The following is a 25,266-nucleotide window of genomic DNA, read 5'->3' on the forward strand; positions in this document are numbered from 1 at the left end:
GTTATTGTGGAACATTGTGGATGGTTCTTGTGGAACATTGTGGATGGTTCTTGTGGAACACTTGTGGATGGTTCTTGTGGAACATTGTGGTTGGTTCTTGTGGAACATCGTGGATGGTTCTTGTGAAACATTGTGGTTGGTTATTGTGGAACATTAAGGATGGTAATTGTGGAACATTGTGGACGGTTCTTGTGGAACACTTGTGGAACATTGCGGTTGGTTCTTGTGGAACATTGCGGTTGGTTCTTGTGGAACATTGTGGATGGTTCTTGTGGAACATTGTGAATGGTTCTTGTGGAACTTTGTGGATGGTTCTTGTGGAACTTTGTGGATGGTTCTTGTGGAACATTGTGGATGGTTCTTGTGGAACATTGTGGATGGTTCTTGTGGAACATTGTGGATGTTATTGTGGAACATTGTGGATGGTTCTTGTGGAACATTGTGGTTGGTTATTGTGGAACATTAAGGATGGTAATTGTGGAACATTGTGGACGGTTCTTGTGGAACACTTGTGGAAGGTTCTTGTGGAACATTGCGGTTGGTTCTTGTGGAACATTGCGGATGGTTCTTGTGGAACATTGTGAATGGTTCTTGTGGAACATTGTGAATGGTTCTTGTGGAACTTTGTGAATGGTTCTTGTGGAACTTTGTGAATGGTTCTTGTGGAACTTTGTGAATGGTTCTTGTGGAACATTGTGAATGGTTCTTGTGGAACTTTGTGGATGTTCTTGTGGAACTTTGTGGATGGTTCTTGTGGAACATTGTGGATGGTTCTTGTGGAACATTGTGGATGGTTCTTGTGGAACTTTGTGGATGGTTCTTGTGGAACATTGTGGTTGGTTCTTGTGAAACATTGTGGTTGGTTCTTGTGAAACATTGTGGTTGGTTCTTGTGGAACATTGTGGTTGGTTATTGTGGAACATGTGTGGATGGTTCTTGTGGAACATTGTGGAAGACATAAAAGATGGAGCACTAAGAGGAAGGCTGCAATGTTGATGCTAAGATGTAACTTTAAATATACTGCTTATTAAAATATATTTGGTAATACTTTGCCCTTTTATCTCCTTCAAACACTGCACAATGGGTGTGTGTGTGTGTGTGTGTGTGTGTGTGTGTGTGTGTGTGTGTGTGTGTGTGTGTGTGTGTGTGTGTGTGTGTGTACACACATTAGAGCAGGATAAGGAGTACTGAACTGGACGTGACCCTGACCCACCTCCACCTTCCGATAAGAAGCTTCACACAAAGTGAAACATCACTACACACACACACACACACACACACACACACACACACACACACACACACACACACGCACACACACACACACAGCACTAATGCGCGTGTCAATAATGATGTATTTAATCCAAGCACAAGACAATTAGTGCACATTGTTGATGTGTTTCATCAGGTTGTTTATTCTTCAGTCAATCCATTTCCTGGTTTGGAGAACATCTTACACCATGTGACTTATGAACGTTGAGGAGAACATCTTACACCATGTGACTCATGAACGTTGAGGAGAACATCTTACAACATGTAAATAAATAAATAAATAAATAGTAAGAATAAAAGTACATTGAAATAATAATAATAATAATAAAATATATTTATTAATACATAACTAAATAGTTACAATATATTAATTCATTTAAAAAATAGTAATCAATAAATAGTAATAATAAATTATATCAATTAATTAATCCATATAAATAAATAGTAATAATAAAAGGAAATTGAAAATAATAATAAAACATATTCGTTAATACACAAACAGCAGCTGTGTCCACTTCAGCAATAAGACCGAGTGTAAATAAATAAATAATCACAATAAAAGTACATAAATAATCATAATAATAAAATATAAGTATTAATTCATCCGAAAAACCAGATCCGTGTAACGCATGGGCCAAAAAAAATCGGAATTGTTCCGTTTACATCGGCATGAAAAAATCAGATACAGGTGACATATGGACAAATAGTTCTGTTTACATCAGGATGAAAACATCTAAAAAAGGTGACGTATGGGCCAAAAAAACCAGAAGTTTTCTGTTTACATGGACATGAAAAAATCCAATACAGGTGACGTACGGGAAAAAAAAAAAGTGCATTTTTCTGTTTACATTGACATGAAAAAACCCGATACAGGTGACGTATGGACACACACATTGGAATTCTTCTGTTTACATACGATATGATACAGGTGACGTATGGGCCAAACAAATCTGAAATGTTCTGTTTACATCGGCATGGACCCACTTTACCGTTTTAAATTCAACCCTGCATGCTAACATGAAAACAAGAGACATGAACACCTTTCCCCATCTAAAGTTGTACAAACACATGAAATAGTGTGCACTTAACCTACAGGCTGAAATATGACAACAGGAAGTGAGGTCACATGATCATGACGCACCAAACACGCTTTTTCTTCATCGTTAAAAACCACTAAAGCGTTTGCAAAGTAAAACATATTTAAAGAGTCAAATAAAAATAATAAGGCTCTTACGAATATAATCATGTCACATTTCTTCTGCCAAGAAAGTTTATTGTGTGCCTGTTGGTTTTATGAGCAGCACAGCAACAATCTGCTGGGGTTTTCCTTCTCTGGACGCCTTTTTGGAGCCTGAACCTACACCAAGAGTCTCCACATGTTGACTTTTTGAAGCCTGAACCTACACCAAGAGTCTCCACATGTTGACTTTTTGAAGCCTGAACCTACACCAAGAGTCTCCACATGTTGACTTTCTGAAGCCTGAACCTACACCAAGAGTCTCCACATGTTGACTTTTTGAAGCCTGAACCTACACCAAGAGTCTCCACATGTTGACTTTTTGAAGCCTGAACCTACACCAAGAGTCTCCACATGTTGACTTTTTGAAGAAGAGGGAATGTGTGGGGTGAGACGAGGATGGTTTGTTGTGATCCCAATATGCAGAGCACAGCGGGAGGTAAAAAGGTATGTAATGCTTAAACCAAAAATGAACAAAAGGGAAAGGGAAAGGAAAAGCAAAGCGTAAGTAAAACTGCACTGGCTACAAAGTAAACAGAAACAAAATGCTGGACGACAGCAAAAACCTACGGGGTCCACAAACATGACAATCAACAATGTCCCCACAAAGAAGGATAGCAACAACTGAGATAGCCTTGCTTGCTAACACAAAGCAAGTGTGCGGAATAGCGCTCAAAGGAAGACATGAAACTGCTACAGGAAAACACCAACAAGACAGGAAGGGCCACCAAAATAAGAGCGCAAGACGAGAACTGGTGGAGTTTCATTTTTTAACCTTTTCTGCTGGTGGTGTGCCTCCGCCGGATTTTCTCATGAACGAAAATGTGCCTTGCCTCAAAAAAGGTTGAAAAACACTGCTATAGGCTGCTAGGAGCTAGCAGCTACACAACAGCTAAGCAAGCAATAGCACACAAGCGAGACATACATGATCAACAATGAACAATGATGAGCACATTTGTCAATATATCAATTGTCCTTGCAGATGACTTACAAACATCGCTGGCAGGATCATAATGAATTAAAATCGGTACTGGCCGACATTGGTATCGTACTGGAAGGGAACAAGTTCATTTTATCATGCTAGGTTAGCATTTTATCATGCTAGGTTAGCATTTTATCATGCTAGGTTAGCATTTTATCATGCTAGGTTAGCATTTTATCATGCTAGGTTAGCTTTTTGGAGATTTATAAGCAATGATGCGGCCAATGAGAGTTATCTTGCTGCGTACCACCACCTTCCATTTAGAGGGGTCAACCGGCCTCAACATTTGTGGATGGTTCTTGTGGAACATTGTGGTTGGTTCTTGTGGAACATTGTGGATGGTTTTTGTGGAACATTGTGGTTGGTTCTTGTGGAACATTTGTGGATGGTTCTTGTGGAACATTGTGGTTGGTTCTTGTGGAACATTTGTGGATGGTTCTTGTGGAACATTGTGGATGGTTCTTGTGGAACATTGTGGATGGTTCTTGTGGAACATTTGTGGATGGTTCTTGTGGAACAATGCGGTTGCTTCTTGTGGAACATTTGTGGATGGTTATTGTGAAACATTGTGGTTGGTTCTTGTGGAACATTTGTGGATGGTTCTTGTGGAACATTTGTGGATGGTTCTTGTGGAACTTTGTGGATAGTTCTTGTGAACATTGTGGTTGGTTCTTGTGGAACATTTGTGGATGTTCTTGTGGAACATTATGCATGGTTCTTGTGAAACATTTGTGGATGGTTCTTGTAGAACATTGTGGATGGTTCTTGTGGAACATTTGTGGATGGTTCTTGTGGAACATTGCGGTTACTTGTGGAACATTTGTGGATGGTTCTTGTGAAACATTGTGGTTGGTTCTTGTGGAACATTCGTGGATCATTCTTGTGGAACATTGTGGATGGTTCTTGTGGAACTTTGTGGATAGTTCTTGTGAACATTGTGGTTGGTTCTTGTGGAACATTTGTGGATGTTCTTGTGGAACATTTGTGGATGTTCTTGTGGAACATTATGCATGGTTCTTGTGAAACATTTGTGGATGGTTTTTGTGGGACATTGTTGATGGTTCTTGGGGCACATTTGTGGATGGTTTTTGTGGAACATTTGTGGATCATTCTTGTGGAACATTGTGGATGGTTCTTGTGGAACATTGTGGTTGGTTCTTGTGGAAAATGTGTGGATGGTTCTTGTGGAACATTATGCATGGTTCTTGTGAAACATTTGTGGATGGTTCTTGTGGAACATTGTGGATGGTTCTTATGGCACATTTTTGGATGGCTCCTGTGGAACATTGTGGATGGTTCTTGTGGAACATTGTGGATGGTTCTTGTGGAACATTTGTGGATGGTTCTTGTGGAACACTGTGGATGGTTCTTGTGGAACATTGTGCATGGTTCTTGTGAAACATTTGTGGATAGTTCTTGTGGAACATTGTGGATGGTTCTTGTGGAACATTTGTGGATGGTTCTTGTGGAACATTGCGGTTGGTTCTTGTGGAACATTGTGGATGGTTCTTGTGAAACATTGTGGTTGGTTCTTGTGGAACATTGTGGATGGTTCTTGTGGAACATTTGTGGATGGTTTTTGTGGAACATTTGTGGATCATTCTTGTGGAACGTTGTGGATGGTTCTTGTGGAACATTGTGGTTGGTTCTTGTGGAACATTGTGGTTGGTTCTTGTGGAACATTTGTGGATGTTCTTGTGGAACATTATGCATGGTTCTTGTGAAACATTTGTGGATGGTTATTGTGGCACATTTGTGGATGGTTCTTGTGGAACATTGCGGTTGGTTCTTGTGGAACATTGTAGATGGTTTTTGTGAAACATTGTGGTTGGTTCTTGTGGAACATTGTGGCTGGTTCTTGTGGAACATTTGTGGATAGTTCTTGTGGAACATTGTGCTTGGTTCTTGTGGAACATTGTGCATGGTTCTTGTGAAACATTTGTGGATGGTTCTTGTGGAACATTTGTGTATGTTCTTGTGGAACATTTGTGGATGGTTCTTGTGGAACATTGCGGTTGGTTCTTGTGGAACATTGCGGTTGGTTCTTTTGGAACATTGTGGTTGGTTCTTGTGGAACATTGTGGTTAGTTCTTGTGGAACATTTGTTGATGGTTCTTGTGGAACATTTGTGGATGGTTCTTGTGGAACATTTGTTGATGGTTCTTGTGGAACATTTGTGGATCATTCTTGTGGAACATTGTGGATGGTTCTTGTGGAACTGTGTGGATGGTTCTTGTGGAACTGTGTGGATGGTTCTTGTGGAACTGTGTGGATGGTTCTTGTGGCGGGGTGGTAATGAATTAAAATCGGTACTGGCCGACATTGGTATCGTGCTGGAAGGGAACAAGTTCATTTTATCATGCTAGGTTAGCATTTTATCATGCTAAGTTAGCATTTTATCATGCTAGGTTAGCATTTTATCATGCTAGGTTAGCATTTTATCATGCTAAGTTAGCATTTTATCATGCTAGGTTAGCATTTTATCATGCTAGGTTAGCATTTTATCATGCTAGGTTAGCATTTTATCATGCTAAGTTAGCATTTTATCATGCTAGGTTAGCATTTTATCATGCTAAGTTAGCATTTTATCATGCTAGGTTAGCATTTTGACTGAAAAAACCATAAATGATCAAACTTACAAGTCTGTAAGTGACAGATAGTTGGAGGAGCTTTGTTTTAGGACGTGTAGTCAAGCCTGATTTCTCACAGCGAGAATAGCAGATTTATAAGCAATGATGCGGCCAATGAGAGTTATCCTGCTGCGTCCCGCGACCTTCCATTTAGAAAGGTCAACCGGCCGCAGAAGCTGCTGATGCAGGACGCCTCGTAAAGACGGACATCAGCCCGAGTATTTACTGCGGGTCAAGGTGATCCTAAACACACACACACACACACACACACACACACACACACACACACACACACACACACACACACACACACACACACACACACACACACACACACACTCCTTCCTATCTTCTGACTGTCAACACTCATCTTCCCTCATCAGTCGCCATGCATACCAAACACCACTGAGAACGTGTGTGTGTGTGTGTGTGTGTGTGTGTGTGTGTGTGTGTGTGTGTGTGTGTGTGTGTGTGTGTGTGTGTGTGTGTGTGTGTGTGTGTGTGTGTGTGTGTGTGTGTGTGTGTGTGGTGGAGGCCTCATCAATTAAATGGTATTTCAGAAAGTCCTTGAAGTTACCTGCCAAAAGGCTGCTATATACAAGGCGCCGTAAAAGCCCGGGTGTGTGCGTCCACTACAATGTCAGCCAAGATACCAACACAGCTTTTATTTGGAGCTTTGGACCGCTGCCACCTCTGCAAACGTCCTGGCGGGAGGTAAGTGTGTGGCAGAGGGCGAGCCGCGTGTAATTCTATCATAAAGTCCCAACATTAACGTAACAGACTGGCCTGTGTTCGGGCTGAGTGTTTCATATCAGTCCATATCCATAATTAGGGATGTTTTTTAATGACTTGGGGGGGGAAATATGTCACTTCCTGTCATTATAATCCCTCAGCTATCAAGGCAGAAAGGAAATGTCAACACAAGCATGGAAATCCCTCAAACACAGCGAACACTTAACAATAAGCTCTTAAAATGAAGGAATATGTAAGAAATGCTTCATAAAGTGTAAGAAAATAGTGCAAAGTGTAAAAATTAAACCAGACTGAAAGGTTTCACAAAGATTGTTAAACGCAAACTATTGCGTTAGCTGCTTTGCAACATTTTTTTTGGGAGGGTTTTAGAGATAAAGGGGAGGTGCGGTCGTTTAACTGGAAGTCAGAATCAAGGTTGCGTCTGTTATTCTTATTCAACTACGGAAAGGAATTGTTGTTACGCAGTAATTATTTGCATATTAATATTGTATCGGTCGATATCGTTAATTATTGATATTTTTCATGACTAATGGAAAATTAGGAGCTGGAGAATAATATTTAATTTGAAATGTAACTTCCTGTGATTATAATCCTTCAGCTATCAAGGCAGAAAGGAAATGTCAACACAAGCATGGAAAACACTCAAACAATGTCAACAAAATACTTAAATCCCAGTGAACACTTAACAATAAGCTCTTAATATGAAGGAATATGTAAGAAATGCTTCATAAAGTGTAAGAAAATAGTGCAAAGTGTAAAAATGAAACCCGACTGAAAGGTCTCACAAACATTGTTAAACGCAAACTATTGCTTTAACTGCTGCGCAACATTTTTTGGGGGAGGATTTTAGAGATAAAGGGGAGGTGCGACACCGGGCGGTATTTTAACCGGAAGTCAGAATCAAGGTTGCGTCTTTTAAGCAGAAGGGGAATAAATGAAAACATGTAAACATAGAGAAACCTGACAAGAAGTATTTTCTGCAGGTTTAGGGCTGGGAAATAACGGCTGTGTAACATTAATTTGCCCTGTTATTCGTATTCAACTACGGAAAGGAATGGTTGTTACGCAGTAATTATTTGTATATTATTATTGTATCGGTCGATATCGATAATCATTGATATTTTTCATGACTAATGGAAAATTAGGAGCTGGAGAATAATATTTTATTTGAAATGTAACTTCCTGTCATTATAATCCCTCAGCTATCGAGGTAGAAAGGAAATGTCAACACAAGCATGGAAAACACTCAAACAATGTCAACAAAATACTTAAATCCCAGTGAACACTTAACAATAAGCTCTTAAAATGAAGGAATATGTAAGAAATGCTTCATAAAGTGTAAGAAAATAGTGCAAAGCCTAAAAATGAAACCCGACTGAAAGGTTTCACAAACATTGTTAAACGCAAACTATTGCTTTAGCTGCTTTGCAACATTTTTTTGGGAGGATTTTAGAGATAAAGGGGAGGTGCGGTAGTTTAACTGGAAGTCAGAATCAAGGTTGCATCTTTTAAGCAGAGGAGGAATAAATGAAAACATGTAAACATAGAGAAACCTGACAAGAAGTATTTTTTGCAGGTTTAGTGCTGGCAAATAACGGCTGTGTAACATTAATTTGCCCTGTTATTCTTATTTAACTACAGAAAGGAATGGTTGTTACGCAGTAATTATTTGCATATTATTATTGTATCGGTCGATATCGTTAATTATTGATATTTTTTATGACCTATGGAAAATTAGGAGCTGGAGAATAATATTTTATTTGAAATGTAACTTCCTGTCATTATAATCCCTCAGCTATCAAGGCAGAAAGGAAATGTCAACACAAGCATGGAAAACACTCAAACACAGCGAACACTTAACAATAAGCTCTTAAAATGAAGGAATATGTAAGAAATGCTTCATAAAGTGTAAGAAAATAGTGCAAAGTGTAAAAATGAAACCAGACTGAAACTTTTAACAAAGATTGTTAAACGCAAACTATTGCTTTAACTGCTTTGCAACATTTTTTTGGGAGGATTTTAGAGATAAAGGGGAGGTGCGGTAGTTTAACTGGAAGTCAGAATGGATATTGCGTCTTTTAAGCAGAGGAGGAATAAATGAAAACATGTAAACATAGAGAAAAATGACAAGAAGTATTTTCTGCAGGTTTAGTGCTGGCAAATAACGGCTGTGTAACATTAATTTGCCCTGTTATTCTTATTTAACTACAGAAAGGAATTGTTGTTACACAGTAATTATTTGCATATTATTATTGTATCGGTCGATATCGTTAATTATTGATATTATTTATGACTTATGGAAAATTAGGAGCTGGAGAATAATATTTTATTTGAAATGTAACTTCCTGTGATTATAATCCCTCAGCTATCGAGGCAGAAAGGAAATGTCAACACAAGCATGGAAATCCCTCAAACACAGCGAACACTTAACAATAAGCTCTTAAAATGAAGGAATATGTAAGAAATGCTTCATAAAGTGTAAGAAAATAGTGCAAAGTGTAAAAATGAAACCCAACTGAAAGGTTTCACAAAGATTGTTAAACGCAAACTATTGCTTTAACTGCTTTGCAACATTTTTTTGGGAGGATTTTAGAGATAAAGGGGAGGTGCGGTAGTTTAACTGGAAGTCAGAATGGATATTGTGTCTTTTAAGCAGAGGAGGAATAAATGAAAACATGTAAACATAGAGAAACCTGACAAGAAGTATTTTCTGCAGGTTTAGTGCTGGGAAATAACAGCTGTGTAACATTAATTTGCCCTGTTATTCTTATTCAACTACGGAAAAGAATTGTTGTTACGCAGTAATTATTTGTATATTATTATTGTATCGGTCGATATCGATAATCATTGATATTTTTTATGACTTATGGAAAATTAGGAGCTGGAGAATAATATTTTATTTGAAATGTAACTTCCTGTCATTATAATCCCTCAGCTATCAAGGCAGAAAGGAAATGTCAACACAAGCATGGAAAACACTCAAACACAGCGAACACTTAACAATAAGCTCTTAAAATAAGGAATATGTAAGAAATGCTTCATAAAGTGTAAGAAAATAGTGCAAAGTGTAAAAATTTAACCCGACTGAAAGGTTTCACAAACATTGTTAAACACAAACTATTGCTTTAACTGATTTGCAACATTTTTTGGGAGGATTTTAGAGATAAAGGGGAGGTGCGGTAGTTTAACTGGAAGTCAGAATGGATATTGCATCTTGTAAGCAGAGGAGGAATAAATGAAAACATGTAAACAAAGAGAAACCTGACAAGAAGTATTTTCTGCAGGTTTAGTGCTGGGAAATAACGGCTGTGTAACATTAATTTGCCCTGTTATTCTTATTTAACTACAGAAAGGAATGGTTGTTACGCAGTAATTATTTGTATATTATTATTGTATCGGTCGATATCGTTAATCATTGATATTTTTTATGACTTATGGAAAATTAGAAGCTGGAGAATAATATTTTATTTGAAATGTAACTTCCTGTCATTATAATCCCTCAGCTATCAAGGCAGAAAGGAAATGTCAACACAAGCATGGAAAACACTCAAACACAGCGAACACTTAACAATAAGCTCTTAAAATGAAGGAATATGTAAGAAATGCTTCATAAAGTGAAGGAAAATAGTGCAAAGTGTAAAAATGGAACCCGACTGAAAGGTTTCACAAAGATTGTTAAACGCAAACTATTGCTTTAGCTGCTGTGCAACATTTTTTTGGGAGGATTTTAGAGATAAAGGGGAGGTGCGGTAGTTTAACTGGAAGTCAGAATGGATATTGCATCTTTTAAGCAGAGGAGGAATAAATGAAAACATGTAAACATAGAGAAACCTGGCAAGAAGTATTTTCTGCAGGTTTAGTGCTGGGAAATAACTGCTGTGTAACATTAATTTGCCCTGTTATTCTTATTCAACTACAGAAAGAAATGGTTGTTACGCAGCAATTATTTGCATATTATTATTGTATCGGTCGATATCGATAATCATTGATATTTTTTATGACCTATGGAAAATTAGGAGCTGGAGAATAATATTTTATTTGAAATGTAACTTCCTGTGATTATAATCCCTCAGCTATCAAGGCAGAAAGGAAATGTCAACACAAGCATGGAAAACCCTCAAACACAGTGAACACTTAACAATAAGCTCTTAAAATGAAGGAATATGTAAGAAATGCTTCATAAAGTGTAAGAAAATAGTGCAAAGTGTAAAAATGAAACACAACTGAAAGGTTTCACAAAGATTGTTAAACGCAAACTATTGCTTTAGCTGCTGTGCAACATTTTTTTTTGGAGGATTTTAGAGATAAAGGGGAGGTGCGGTATTTTAACCGGAAGTCAGAATCAAGGTTGCGTCTTGTAAGCAGAGGAGGAATAAATGAAAACATGTAAACATAGAGAAACCTGACAAGAAGTATTTTCTGCAGGTTTAGTGCTGGCAAATAACGGCTGTGTAACATTAATTTGCCCTGTTATTCTTATTTAACTACGGAAAGGAATGGTTGTTACGCAGTAATTATTTGTATATTATTATTGTATCGGTCGATATCGATAATCATTGATATTTTTTATGACCTATGGAAAATTAGGAGCTGGAGAATAATATTTTATTTGAAATGTAACTTCCTGTGATTATAATCCCTCAGCTATCAAGGCAGAAAGGAAATGTCAACACAAGCATGGAAAACACTCAAACAATGTCAACAAAATATTAAAATCACATTGAACACTTAACAATAAGCTCTTAAACCAGACTGAAACTTTTAACAAAGATTGTTAAACACAAACTATTGGTTTAGCTGCTGTGCAACATTTTTTGGGGAGGATTTTAGAGATAAAGGAGAGGTGCGACAGGAAGTCAGAATCAAGGTTGCGTCTTTTAAGCAGAGGATGAATGAATGAAAACATGTAAACATAGAGAAACCTGAGAAGAACTTCCTGCCTTGCTTTGTGACCAGAGAGCGAGTGCCTTTGTTCATGCAACCAACCTTGCTTCCATACTTGACCTTTCTTCCCGCCAAGAAGAAATACTAAAAGTCATTCCTCTTCTTCAGGGTTGAATCCAAAGCGAAAGAGGAAGCTAAATGATTAGTTAGCATCCCTTCAAAACAAGAGCACGAATAATGCGACTCATGCCAAACTCTGTGAGCCATCACAATCAAGTCCAGCTGGTGATGAAGGAGCGGGCCGGAGACAAAGTCGTCCCAAGGGCAGACAGAAGTGGAGCGGAATAACGAAGCATGGTATGAAGGAAGGGACTTCATTGCAGACCAGACTGGTCCAGCACAAACCTGATTGGACCACACTGAAGGAGCAATAGGAACAAAGACACACCAGGTACTAGGAACCAGGTACTAGGTACCTGACTCTAGGTACCAGGTACTAAGAACCAGGTACTAACTACCAGGTCTATGTACCAGGTCTAGGTAGCATGTGCTAGGAACCAGGTACAGAGTGTTTACTTGTGTGTGATATCATGTGCGATACAAGCAGTCCTGCAGCGTGTTTACTTGTGTGTGATATCATGTGCGATACGAGCCGCCCTGCATCGTGTTTACTTGTGTGTGATACCGTGTGCGATACAAGCAGTCCTGCAGGGTGTTTACTTGTGTGTGATACCATTTGTGATACAAGCAACCCTGCAGCGTGTTTACTTGTGTGTGATACTATGTGCGATACAAGCAGTCCTGCAGGGCGTTTACTTGTGTGTGATATCAAGTGCGATAAAAGCAATCCTGCAGCGTGTTCACTTGTGTGTGATATCAAGTGTGATAAAAGCAGTCGTGCAGCGTGTTCACTTTGTGTGATACCATTTGCGATACAAGCAACCCTGCAGCGTGTTTACTTGTGTGCGATAACATGTGCGATACGAGCCGCCCTGCAGCGTGTTTACTTGTGTGTGATATCATGTGCAATAAAAGCAGTCCTGCAGCGTGTTCACTTGTGTGTGATACCAGTTGCGATACAAGCAGTCCCGCAGCGTGTTTACTTGTGTGTGAAACCATGTGCGATACAAGCAACCCTGCAGCGTGTTCACTTGTGTGTGATACCATGTGCGATACGAGCCGTCCTGCAGAGTGTTTACTTGTGTGTGATACCGTGTGCGATACAAGCAGTCCTGCAGCGTGTTTACTTGTGTGTGATACCGTGTGCGATACAAGCAACCCTGCAGCGTGTTCACTTGTGTGTGATATCATTTGCGATACAAGCAACCCTGCAGCGTGTTTACTTGTGTGTGATACCATGTGCGATACAAGCTGTCCTGCAGGGTGTTTACTTGTGTGTGATATCATGTGCGATAAAAGCAGTCCTGCAGGGTGTTTACTTGTGTGTGATGTCATGTGCGATAAAAGCAGTCCTGCAGGGCGTTTACTTGTGTGTGATACTATGTGCGATAAAAGCAGTCCTGCAGCGTGTTCACTTGTGTGTGATACCATTTGCGATACAAGCAACCCTGCAGCGTGTTTACTTGTGTGTGATACCATGTGCGATACAAGCTGTCCTGCAGGGTGTTTACTTGTGTGTGATATCATGTGCGATAAAAGCAGTCCTGCAGCGTGTTCACTTGTGTGTGATACCAGTTGCGATACAAGCAGTCCCGCAGCGTGTTTACTTGTGTGTGAAACCATGTGCGATACAAGCAACCCTGCAGCGTGTTCACTTGTGTGTGATACCAGTTGCGATACAAGCAGTCCTGCAGTGTCTACTTGTGTGTGATAGCATGTGCGATACAAGCAGTCCTGCAGCGTGTTTACTTGTGTGTGATACCGTGTGCGATACAAGCAACCCTGCAGCGTGTTCACTTGTGTGTGATATCATTTGCGATACAAGCAGTCCTGCAGAGTGTTTACTTGTGTGTGATAGCACGTGCGATACAAGCAGTCCTGCAGGGTGTTTACTTGTGTGTGATGTCATGTGCGATAAAAGCAGTCCTGCAGGGCGTTTACTTGTGTGTGATACTATGTGCGATAAAAGCAGTCCTGCAGCGTGTTCACTTGTGTGTGATACCATTTGCGATACAAGCAACCCTGCAGCGTGTTTACTTGTGTGTGATACCATGTGCGATACAAGCTGTCCTGCAGGGTGTTTACTTGTGTGTGATATCATGTGCGATAAAAGCAGTCCTGCAGCGTGTTCACTTGTGTGTGATACCAGTTGCGATACAAGCAGTCCCGCAGCGTGTTTACTTGTGTGTGAAACCATGTGCGATACAAGCAACCCTGCAGCGTGTTCACTTGTGTGTGATACCAGTTGCGATACAAGCAGTCCTGCAGTGTCTACTTGTGTGTGATAGCATGTGCGATACAAGCAGTCCTGCAGCGTGTTTACTTGTGTGTGATACCGTGTGCGATACAAGCAACCCTGCAGCGTGTTCACTTGTGTGTGATACCATGTGCGATACGAGCCGTCCTGCAGAGTGTTTACTTGTGTGTGATACCGTGTGCGATACAAGCTGTCCTGCAGGGTGTTTACTTGTGTGTGATATCATGTGCGATAAAAGCAGTCCTGCAGGGTGTACTTGTGTGTGATGTCATGTGCGATAAAAGCAGTCCTGCAGGGCGTTTACTTGTGTGTGATATCAAGTGCGATAAAAGCAGTCCTGCAGCGTGTTCACTTGTGTGTGATACCATTTGCGATACAAGCAACCCTGCAGCGTGTTTACTTGTGTGTGATACCATGTGCGATACAAGCTGTCCTGCAGGGTGTTTACTTGTGTGTGATATCATGTGCGATAAAAGCAGTCCTGCAGCGTGTTCACTTGTGTGTGATACCATGTGCGATACAAGCTGTCCTCCTCATTGAACAACAGAAGGTGACATTTGTCAATATAAACAGGTATCAAATAATCATAGTTGCATATACAAAGTCTCCAAGGAAACTATTCAGTAACAAATGTGTCCGCATCCTTCAACTTACTGTGTCACAGGATTTATCAAAACATATACTTTATACATGACTTTATGGATGAAACCAACATTGAATGACCGTGACCTTCCATCCCTCAGACGGCACTGTATCAAAAACCCACATCAATCTCTAAAGGATATCACCACATGGGCTCAGGAACACTTCAGAAACCCACTGTCAGTAACTACAGTTGGTCGCTACATCTGTAAGTGCAAGTTAAAGCTCTACTATGCAAAGCCAAAGCCATTTACCAACAACACCCGGAAACGCCGCCGGCTTCTCTGGGTCCGAGATCATCTAATATGGACTGATACAAAGTAGAAAAGTGTTCTGTAGTCTGACGAGTCCACATTTCAAATTGTTTTTGGAAATATTGGAAATCGTGTCATCTGGACCAAAGGGGAAGCGAACCATCCAGACTGTTATCGACGCAAAGTGTAAAAGGCAGCATGTGTGATGGTATGGGGGTGTATTAGTGGCCAAGACATGGGTAACTTACACATCTGTGAAGGCACCATTAATGCTGAAAGGTACATACAGCTTTTGGAACAACATATGCTGCCATCTAAGCGCCGTCTTTTTCATGGACGCCCCTGCTTATTTCAGCAAGACAATGCCAAGCCACATTCAGCACGTGTTACAACAGCGTGGCTTGGTAAAAAAAAGAGTGCGGGTACTTTCCTGGCCCGCCTGCAGTCCAGACCTGTCTCCCATCGAAAATGTGTGGCGCATTATGAAGCCTAAAATACGACAGCGGACTGTTGAACGACTGAAGCTCTACATAAAACAAGAATGGGAAAGAATTCCACTTTCAAAGCTTCAACAATTAGTTTCCTCAGTTCCCAATCGTTTATTGAGTGTTGTTAAAAGGAAAGGCCATGTAACACAGTGGTGAACATGCCCTTTCTCAACTACTTTGGCACGTGTTGCAGCCATGAAATTCTAAGTTAATGATTATTTGCAAAAAACAAAAATAAAGTTTATGAGTTTGAACATGAAATATGTTGTCTTTGTAGCATATTCAACTGAATATGGCTTGAAAAGGATTTGCAAATCATTGTATTCCGTTTATATTTACATCTAACACAATTTCCCAACTCATATGGAAACGGGGTTTGTAAAACAAGCGTGTGTGTGTGTGTGTGTGTGTGTGTGTGTGTGTGTGTGTGTGTGTGTGTTGAGATTGAAGACCCTCCATCTTTGTCTCTACTTCCTGTCTCCCATGTTTGACAAAGTCAGGCACAAACACAAACACAAACACACACACACACACACACACACACACACACACACACACACACACACACACACACACACTAATTGAAGGTTTGCTTTACAAAATAAAAAATGAGTGCTTGCAATAAAAGAGAAAAAACAAAGCTACAGAATGTTTTTAATAATAATAATAATTTTCTTTGATGTGCCGCTAACATAAATCTGCTGAGCAGTAATGAATAATACAGAGTACAGTAATGAGAGTACAGTAATGAATAATACAGAGTACAGTAATGAGAGTACAGTAATGAATAATACAGAGTACAGTAATGAGAGTACAGTATGCATAATTAGCATGAGCTGACATGCATTAATGGCAGATGATCTGCCTAAATGTGCTGACTGCTGCAAATACAGAAATGTCTTCTTTGGAGAAAAACGGCATCCACAATTAGAAGAACCCTCACTCTTTAATATTTCATATATATATATATACATATTTCATATATATATATATACATATTTCATATATATATATATATATATATATATATATATATATATACACACACACATATATATACTGTATGTATATATATATATATATATATATATATATATATATATATATATATATATATATATATATATATATATATATATACACACATATATACATATATATATATAACGTGTGAACTCGTTGGGAGTTTCCTCCTCTCCCAGCTCGCTAGCCTCAATCTGAACCTTGGTATTTACCGTGATGACGGACTGGCAGTGTGTCGCGCCTCGCCAAGGAGCAGCGAGAATACCAAGAAGCGCATATGCCAAATTTTCAAAGAGAACGGCCTACGGATCACGATTGAAGCCAACAAGCAAACCGTCAACTTCCTTGACGTCACTTTCAACCTGAGAAATAACAGCTACCAACCATTCACGAAACCCAACACAACACTCCAATACGTGCACCATGACAGCAACCACCCACCCACCACCACGAAAAGAATACCTACCGGAATTAATAAAAGGCTATCGATGCTGTCATCTAGCAAAGCTGAATTTGACCAAGCAACCCCCCCGTACCAAAAAGCCCTTGATGAAAGCGGATACAATTTCACCCTCACCTATGAACCCACGCCAGGAAACCAGCCAAAAAAGAACAGAAAACGAAACGACATCATCTGGTACAACCCCCCCATACAGCAAAAACGTCTCAATGAACATTGGACACAAATTCCTCAATCTGATTGACAAACACTTTCCCAAAGACAACACCCTAAGAAAAGTATTCAACAAGAACAACATTAAATTGTGCTACAGCTGCATGAACAATATACGACAAATCATCTCAAACCACAACAAAACAATTGCAAATGAGCCGTCGACCCCCAGACAGAGCGACTCCAAAACCAACAAAGGATGTAACTGTCGAAAGAAACCTGATTGCCCTCTCAACGGGGGGTGCTTACAAACATCAGTTGTCTACCAATCTAAGGTAATACGCAAGGACATTAACACATCCGACACATATGTAGGATTAACCGAGGGAGAATTCAAAACCAGATGGAACAACCACAAGGCTTCTTTCAGGAACAAAAACCTGCGAAATACCACAGAACTCAGCAAACACATTTGGGACCTCAAAGACAATAATGTTGAATATTCAATAACATGGCAAATTCTTGCATCCAGCACACCTTACAATAGTGGTAATAAAAGATGCAACCTACGCTTGAAAGAGAAACTGTTTATTATTTACCGTCCAGACCTGTCATCCCTCAACAAACGCAGCGAAATTGTAACAACATGCCGCCATAGACGGAAACACCTCCTAGGTAACACATGAGCCAATCACCACGCCCCTAGGCCAGCCTGTACCCACCCACTCTGTGCCCTATATAAACCATGGTATGCGAATGCTCCCATTAAAATCTCCTGATGATTGAGGGTACCCCCCCTCATGAAACAGGCCTGTAGAGATGAAATAGTCTTGTGATTTTTTTCCCACACATACATATATATATATATATATATATATATATATATATATATATACATATATATATATACACACATATATACATATATATATATATATATATACATATATATATATATATATATATATATATATATACATATACATACATGTCTTAATAAGGTTATCCAAAAAATAGTGCTCGATACCGTAGTAGAGCGCAATATATGTATGTGTGGGGAAAAAAATCACAAGACTATTTCATCTCTACAGGCCTGTTTCATGAGGGGGGGTACCCTCAATCATCAATCATCTCCTGATGATTGAGGGTACCCCCCCTCATGAAACAGGCCTGTAGAGATGAAATAGTCTTGTGATTTTTTTTCCCACACATACATATATATATACATATATATATATATGTATATATATATATATATATACACATATATATACATATATATATATACATATATACATATATATATACATATATATATATATATATATATATATATATATATACATATATACACATATATATACATATATATATATACATATATACATATATATATACATATATATATATATATATATATACATATACATATATATATATATATACATATATATATACATATACATATACATATATATATACATATACATATACATATATATATACATATATATATATATATATATATATATATATATATATATATATATATATATATATATATATATATATATATATATATATATATATATACATACACATCCATCCATCCATTTCCTTCCGCCTATTCCCTTCGGGGTCGCGGAGGGCGCTGGAGCCTATCTCAGCTACAATCGGGCGGAAGGCGGGGTGCACCCTGGACAAGTCGCCACCTCATCGCATGTATATATATATATATATATATATATATATATATAAATATATATAAAACCTGTGTGTATTTTTACCTGCGGGTAGGCGGTATACCATCACAACAGCAGGAATGATCCAAACGCAGGAAAATGCATATTGCACAGCGTCTTTTCATATAGCAAATATTATAATACATTTCCTAAATAAAATGACTAAAAAAATATATTTTTTTTTTAAACAAAAAAAACACATCAATTGATTGGTTTTAATCAGCCCCTTAAGTCATCCGGCAGCTATACAATTATAAAATGATATTGCTGAATATGTCTAATATTTTTTATTTTGGACACTAGAAATATGTGGACACACACAGAGTGTAACTGTGTCACTTTGCACCTAACTTTAAAACCAGCTCAATAAAGACACAAACTAGTGCCCGCAGAACAGTTTCCGCATTGATAAATAATCATATTTGCATCTTGTCCTTGTAAGGGAGCTCGTCTAAAAGATGTCACCATGGCACAAACGATAACACGCCTGAAAACCTCTGAACGCAAAACATTACGGCCGTCAGCGAAGAAAAGTCCATAAATTAGCCACACCGTTTCATACGCCGCAGTGTTCAAAGCGTAGGAAAATTTCCGGTAATAAACCTTGGAAACATTCCCTGCCAGGGTCCCTAATGTTGTGACCTGCAAGTAGTAAGTGTGGAGTGCTGACACGCACACTAACTTTAAGCAACAAGTGTGTGGGACTTGCTCATCATTAGCAAACAATGTGTGGTTTGTCACACACACACACACACACACACACACACACACACACACACACACACACACACACACACACACACACACACACACACACATTCTTGTATTTGTTACCTTCTTGAGACCTGATAAAAATGCCTCCCTCTTTAGGACCAGTCTTTCTAGATATATATAAAGAAGTGTATTTACAACATTAATAATATATACATACTATGCACATATAAAAAAGCTTGTTGTGAAAAATGAGTTGGAATTTCACAAGAAAAAGGTCACAATTTCACAAGAAAAACTTATAATTTTGGCAGTATTATAATAAAAGTTGCAATTTTACTCAACGCTAGTCAACATTTTGCGAGAAAAACTGAACATTTGTGCAATATTATGACAAAAGTTGTAATCTTACTCAATGACATTCGCAACTTTACAAGAAAAGCTTAACATTTTGGCAATTTTATGAAAGGAGTCGTCATTTTACTCGACAAAAGTCACAATTTTATAAGAAAACTTTAAAATGTTGGCGATATTATAATAATAATTTTGGAATTTTACTTGGCACATTTATGACAAAAGTCATCATTTTACTCAAAAAATGTCACTATTTTACAAGGACAACAAAACATTGGCAATATGGCGATAAAAGTCTGAATTTTACATGACAAATGTCACCATTTTGCATTAAAAATTAATAATTTTACATAAAAATGTAAACAGTACTTGTAGTACGGTACTTGTAGTAGTGCCTTGTAGTACAAAACCCCGTTTCCATATGAGTTGGGAAATTGTGTTAGATGTAAATATAAACGGAATACAATGATTTGCAAATCCTTTTCAAGCCATATTCAGTTGAATATGCTACAAAGACAACATATTTGATGTTCAAACTCATAAACATTATTTTTTTTTGGCAAATAATAATTAACTTAGAATTTCATGTCTGCAACACGTGCCAAAGTAGTTGGGAAAGGGCATGTTCACCACTGTGTTACATGGCCTTTTCTTTTAACAACACTCAATAAACGATTGGGAACTGAGGAAACTAATTGTTGAAGCTTTGAAAGTGGAATTCTTTCCCATTCTTGTTTTATGTAGAGCTTCAGTCCTTCAACAGTCCGCTGTCGTATTTTACGCTTCATAATGCGCCACACATTTTCGATGGGAGACAGGTCTGGACTGCAGGCGGGCCAGGAAAGTACCCGCACTCTTTTTTTTACGAAGCCACGCTGTTGTAACACGTGCTGAATGTGGCTTGGCATTGTCTTGCTGAAATAAGCAGGGGCGTCCATGAAAAAGACGGCGCTTAGATGGCAGCATATGTTGTTCCAAAAGCTGTATGTACCTTTCAGCATTAATGGTGTCTTCACAGATGTGTAAGTTACCCATGTCTTGGCCACTAATACACCCCCATACCATCACACATGCTGCCTTTTACACTTTCACCCTAGAACAATCCGGATGGTTCTTTTCCTCTTTGGTCTGGATGACACGATGTCCAATATTTCCAAAAACAATTTGAAATGTGGACTCGTCAGACACTTTTCCACTTTGCATGAGTCCATCTTAGATGATCTCGGGCCCAGAGAAGCCGGCGGGCGTTTCTGGGTGTTGTTGATAAATGGCTTTTGGCTTTGCATAGTAGAGTTTTAACTTGCACTTACAGATGTAGCGACCAACTGTATTTAATGACAGTGGGTTTCTGAAGTGTTCCTGAGCCCATGTGGTGATATCCTTTAGAGATTGATGTGGGTTTTTGATACAGTGCCGTCTGAGGGATGGAAGGTCACGGTCATTCAATGTTGGTTTCCGGCCATGCCGCTTACGTGGAGTGATTTCTCCAGATTCTCTGAACCTTTTGATGATATTATGGACCGTAGATGTTGAAATCCCTACATTTCTTGTAATAGCACTTTGAGAAGCGTTGTTCTTAAACTGTTCAAAAATTTGCTCACGCATTTGTTGACAAAGTGGTGACCCTCGCCCCATCCTTGTTTGTGAATGACTGAGCATTTCTCGGAAGCTGTTTTTATACCCAATCATGAAAAAGATTTGCAAATCATTGTATTCCGTTTATATTTACATCTAACACAATTTCCCAACTCATATGGAAACGGGGTTTGTACTTGTAGTAGTACCTTGTAGTATGTTGTAGTACTTGTAGTATGTAGTAGTGCCTAGTAGTATGTAGTAGTACTTGTAGTAGTGCCTTGTAGTATGTAGTAGTACTTATAGTAGTGCCTTGTAGTATGTAGTAGTACTTGTAGTAGTACCTTGTAGTATGTTGTAGTACTTGTAGTATGTTGTAGTACTTGTAGTATGTAGTAGTACTTGTAGTAGTGCCTTGTAGCATGTTGTAGTACTTGTAGTATGTAGTAGTACTTGTAGTAGTGCCTTGTAGTATGTAGTAGTGCAAGGTAGTATGTTGTAGTATGTAGTAGTACTTGTAGTAGTGCCTTGTAGTATGTAGTAGTACTTGTCTATGTATTGTTATGAATGAAATCAAAGTGTGAAATGACAACAACAAAGTAGGTCACGTGATCTACCTCCGCCTTGAAGGAGTCCTCCTCGGCTCCGAGCGCCGCGAGCACGCACGCGCACACGCACGCGGCCAGCAGGAGGCTCCGTCTCCACGGCAACCACAGCGAGCTGCCGTCCCGCACACAGCCGGCCATGGAGCAAGGAAGTTCGGCGTGGTGGGCGGGAGGGAAGGGGTGGAGGTCCGGTCCGGACTGGTGTGGTTTTGGAGAAGGAGCCGCTAGAGAAGAAGATCCATGATGAAGACTGTCCTAAAATGATGAAGACTGTCCAAAATGATGAAGACTGTCCAAAAGTCAAGAAGTTGGCGCCAACTTCAAAGTAGCGCCGAGCAAGAAATTCGGAGTTTTAAAGAAGTTTTCCCGCGGGTGTCCGCCATTACCGAAGAAGTTTCCCGCGGGTGTCCGCCATGACTTCCTGCAGGCTCTCGCTGCGCGTGAGTGGCGCCAAGATGACCCCGCGCGCGAGGCAAGTGCCACTCGCCGGAAACGACAGGTTGGAACGCGAGCCTTTCAAAATAAACTTCCGCCGAAATGAATGCCGCCAAAATGACAGTCCGACGTCTTGAGCGGCGCACAAAAGCCTCTTTTTGTCGCTGATGATCGCTCCAATGATGAATTTAATATCTTCACAGCTACAACATATAAAACTGTTTGAACACTTATCCTCACTTTCCTCCCCGATACACATTTTCTTCTCCTGGAGGTTCAACTTCATTTACAATACACGATTATGGATTACTATCACGTAAATAGTAACGATGTCGTGCGATTAAAAATGCATTTATATTAAAGTCCCAGGTTGTCATTTCATGTTTTATTTTGAAGGACTGTTTTTTTTTTACATGCACTTGATTGATTGGCTGGCGCTAAAATCGATGGGTGGGGGCAGGGAACATGAATGATGACACACACACACACACACACACACACACACACACACACACGCACACACACTCACACACACACACACCAGATAAGGCCTGCTGACTTCCTGCAGAGAAAAACTATGGTAATCACATCTTTATCTCTGCAGCTCATCTCAGCCTGCAGGAAGTAGTAAGACTAAAATACAGGAAGTAGTAAGACTAAAATGCAGGAAGTAGTAAGACTAAAATGCAGGAATTAGTAACACTAAAATGCAGGAAGTAGTAAGACTAAAATACAGGAAGTAGTAAGACTAAAATGCAGGAAGTAGTAACACTAAAATGCAGGAAGTAGTAACACTAAAATACAGGAAGTAGTGACACTAAAATGCAGGAAGTAGTAAGACTAAAATGCAGGAGGTAGTAAGACTAAAATGCAGGAAGTAGTAAGAGTAAAATGCAGGAAGTAGTAAGACTAAAATGCAGGAAGTAGTAAGACTAAAATGCAGGAAGTAGTAAGACTAAAATGCAGGAAGTAGTAAGACTAAAATGCAGGAAGTAGTAACACTAAAATGTAGATGTACTAAGAATAAAATGTAGGACGTAGTAACACTAAAATGCAGGAAGTAGTAAGACTAAAATACAGGAAGTAGTAACACTAAAATGTAGGATGTACTAAGAATAAAATGTAGGAAGTAGTAACACTAAAATGCAGGAAGTAGTAAGACTAAAATGCAGGAAGTAGTAACACTAAAATGCAGGAAGTAGTAAGACTAAAATGCCGGAAGTAGTGACACTAAAATGCAGGAAGTAGTAAGACTAATATGCAGGAAGTAGTAAGACTAAAATGCAGGAAGTAGTAAGACTAAAATACAGGAAGTAGTAACACTAAAATGCAGGAAGTAGTAAGACTAAAATGCAGGAAGTAGTAAGACTAAAATGCAGGAAGTAGTAAGACTAAAATGCAGGAAGTAGTAAGACTAAAATGCAGGAAGTACTAAGACTAAAATGCAGGAAGTAGTAAGACTAAAATGCAGGAAGTAGTAAGACTAAAATACAGGAAGTAGTAACACTAAAATGCAGGATGTACTAAGACTAAAATGCAGGAAGTAGTAAGACTAAAATGCAGGAAGTAGTAACACTAAAATGCAGGAAGTAGTAAGACTAAAATGCAGGAAGTAGTAAGACTAAAATGCAGGAAGTAGTAAGACTAAAATGCAGGAAGTAGTAAGACTAAAATGCAGGAAGTAGTAAGTTTAAATGCGGAAAGTAGTAACACTAAAATGCAGGAAGTAATAACACTAAAATGCAGGAAGTAGTAACACTAAAATGCAGGAAGTAGTAAGACTAAAATACAGGAAGTAGTAACACTAAAATGCAGGAAGTAGTAAGACTAAAATACAGGAAGTAGTAACACTAAAATGCAGGAAGTAGTAACACTAAAATGTAGGAAGTAGTAAGACTAAAATGCAGGAAGTAGTAAGACTAAAATGCAGGAAGTAGTAAGACTAAAATACAGGAAGTAGTAAGACTAAAATACAGGAAGTAGTAACACTAAAATGTAGTATGTATTAAGAATAAAATGCAGGAAGTAGTAACACTAAAATACAGGAAGTAGTAACACTAAAATGTAGGATGTATTAAGAATAAAATGCAGGAAGTAGTAACACTAAAATGCAGGAAGTAGTGACACTTAAATGCAGGAAGTAGTAAGACTAAAATGCAGGAAGTAGTAAGACTAAAATGCAGGAAGTAGTAACACTAAAATACAGGAAGTAGTAACACTAAAATGTAGGATGTATTAAGAATAAAATGCAGGAAGTAGTAACACTAAAATGCAGGAAGTAGTGACACTAAAATGCAGGAAGTAGTAAGACTAAAATGCAGGAAGTAGTAAGACTAAAATGCAGGAAGTAGTAACACTAAAATACAGGAAGTAGTAACACTAAAATGTAGGATGTACTAAGAATAAAATGTAGGAAGTAGTAACACTAAAATGCAGGAAGTAGTAAGACTAAAATGCAGGAAGTAGTAAGACTAAAATGCAGGAAGTAGTAAGACTAAAATGCAGGAAGTAGTAAGACTAAAATGCAGGAAGTAGTAAGACTAAAATGCAGGAAGTAGTAAGACTAAAATACAGGAAGTAGTAACACTAAAATGCAGGAAGTAGTAAGACTAAAATGCAGGAAGTAGTAAGACTAAAATGCAGGAAGTAGTAACACTAAAATGCAGGAAGTAGTAAGACTAAAATGCAG

General features: G+C 38.8%; 1 protein-coding gene across 1 annotated transcript in view; it reads right to left on the reverse strand.

Moving 5' to 3' along the window:
• The window catches only part of mmp15b (matrix metallopeptidase 15b), a 56,854-nt gene extending 34,283 nt beyond the window's left edge, over positions 1-22,571 (reverse strand). The window contains exon 1 of the mRNA XM_061963580.2: positions 22,155-22,571. Within this exon, the coding sequence (XP_061819564.1) occupies positions 22,155-22,283 (129 nt within the window). The 5' untranslated portion in view covers positions 22,284-22,571. The remainder of the gene's footprint in view (positions 1-22,154) is intronic.
• Positions 22,572-25,266: the final 2,695 nt, after the last annotated feature.

The sequence above is a fragment of the Nerophis lumbriciformis genome, linkage group LG06 (assembly GCF_033978685.3).
Source record: "Nerophis lumbriciformis linkage group LG06, RoL_Nlum_v2.1, whole genome shotgun sequence".
NCBI lineage: Eukaryota > Metazoa > Chordata > Actinopteri > Syngnathiformes > Syngnathidae > Nerophis > Nerophis lumbriciformis.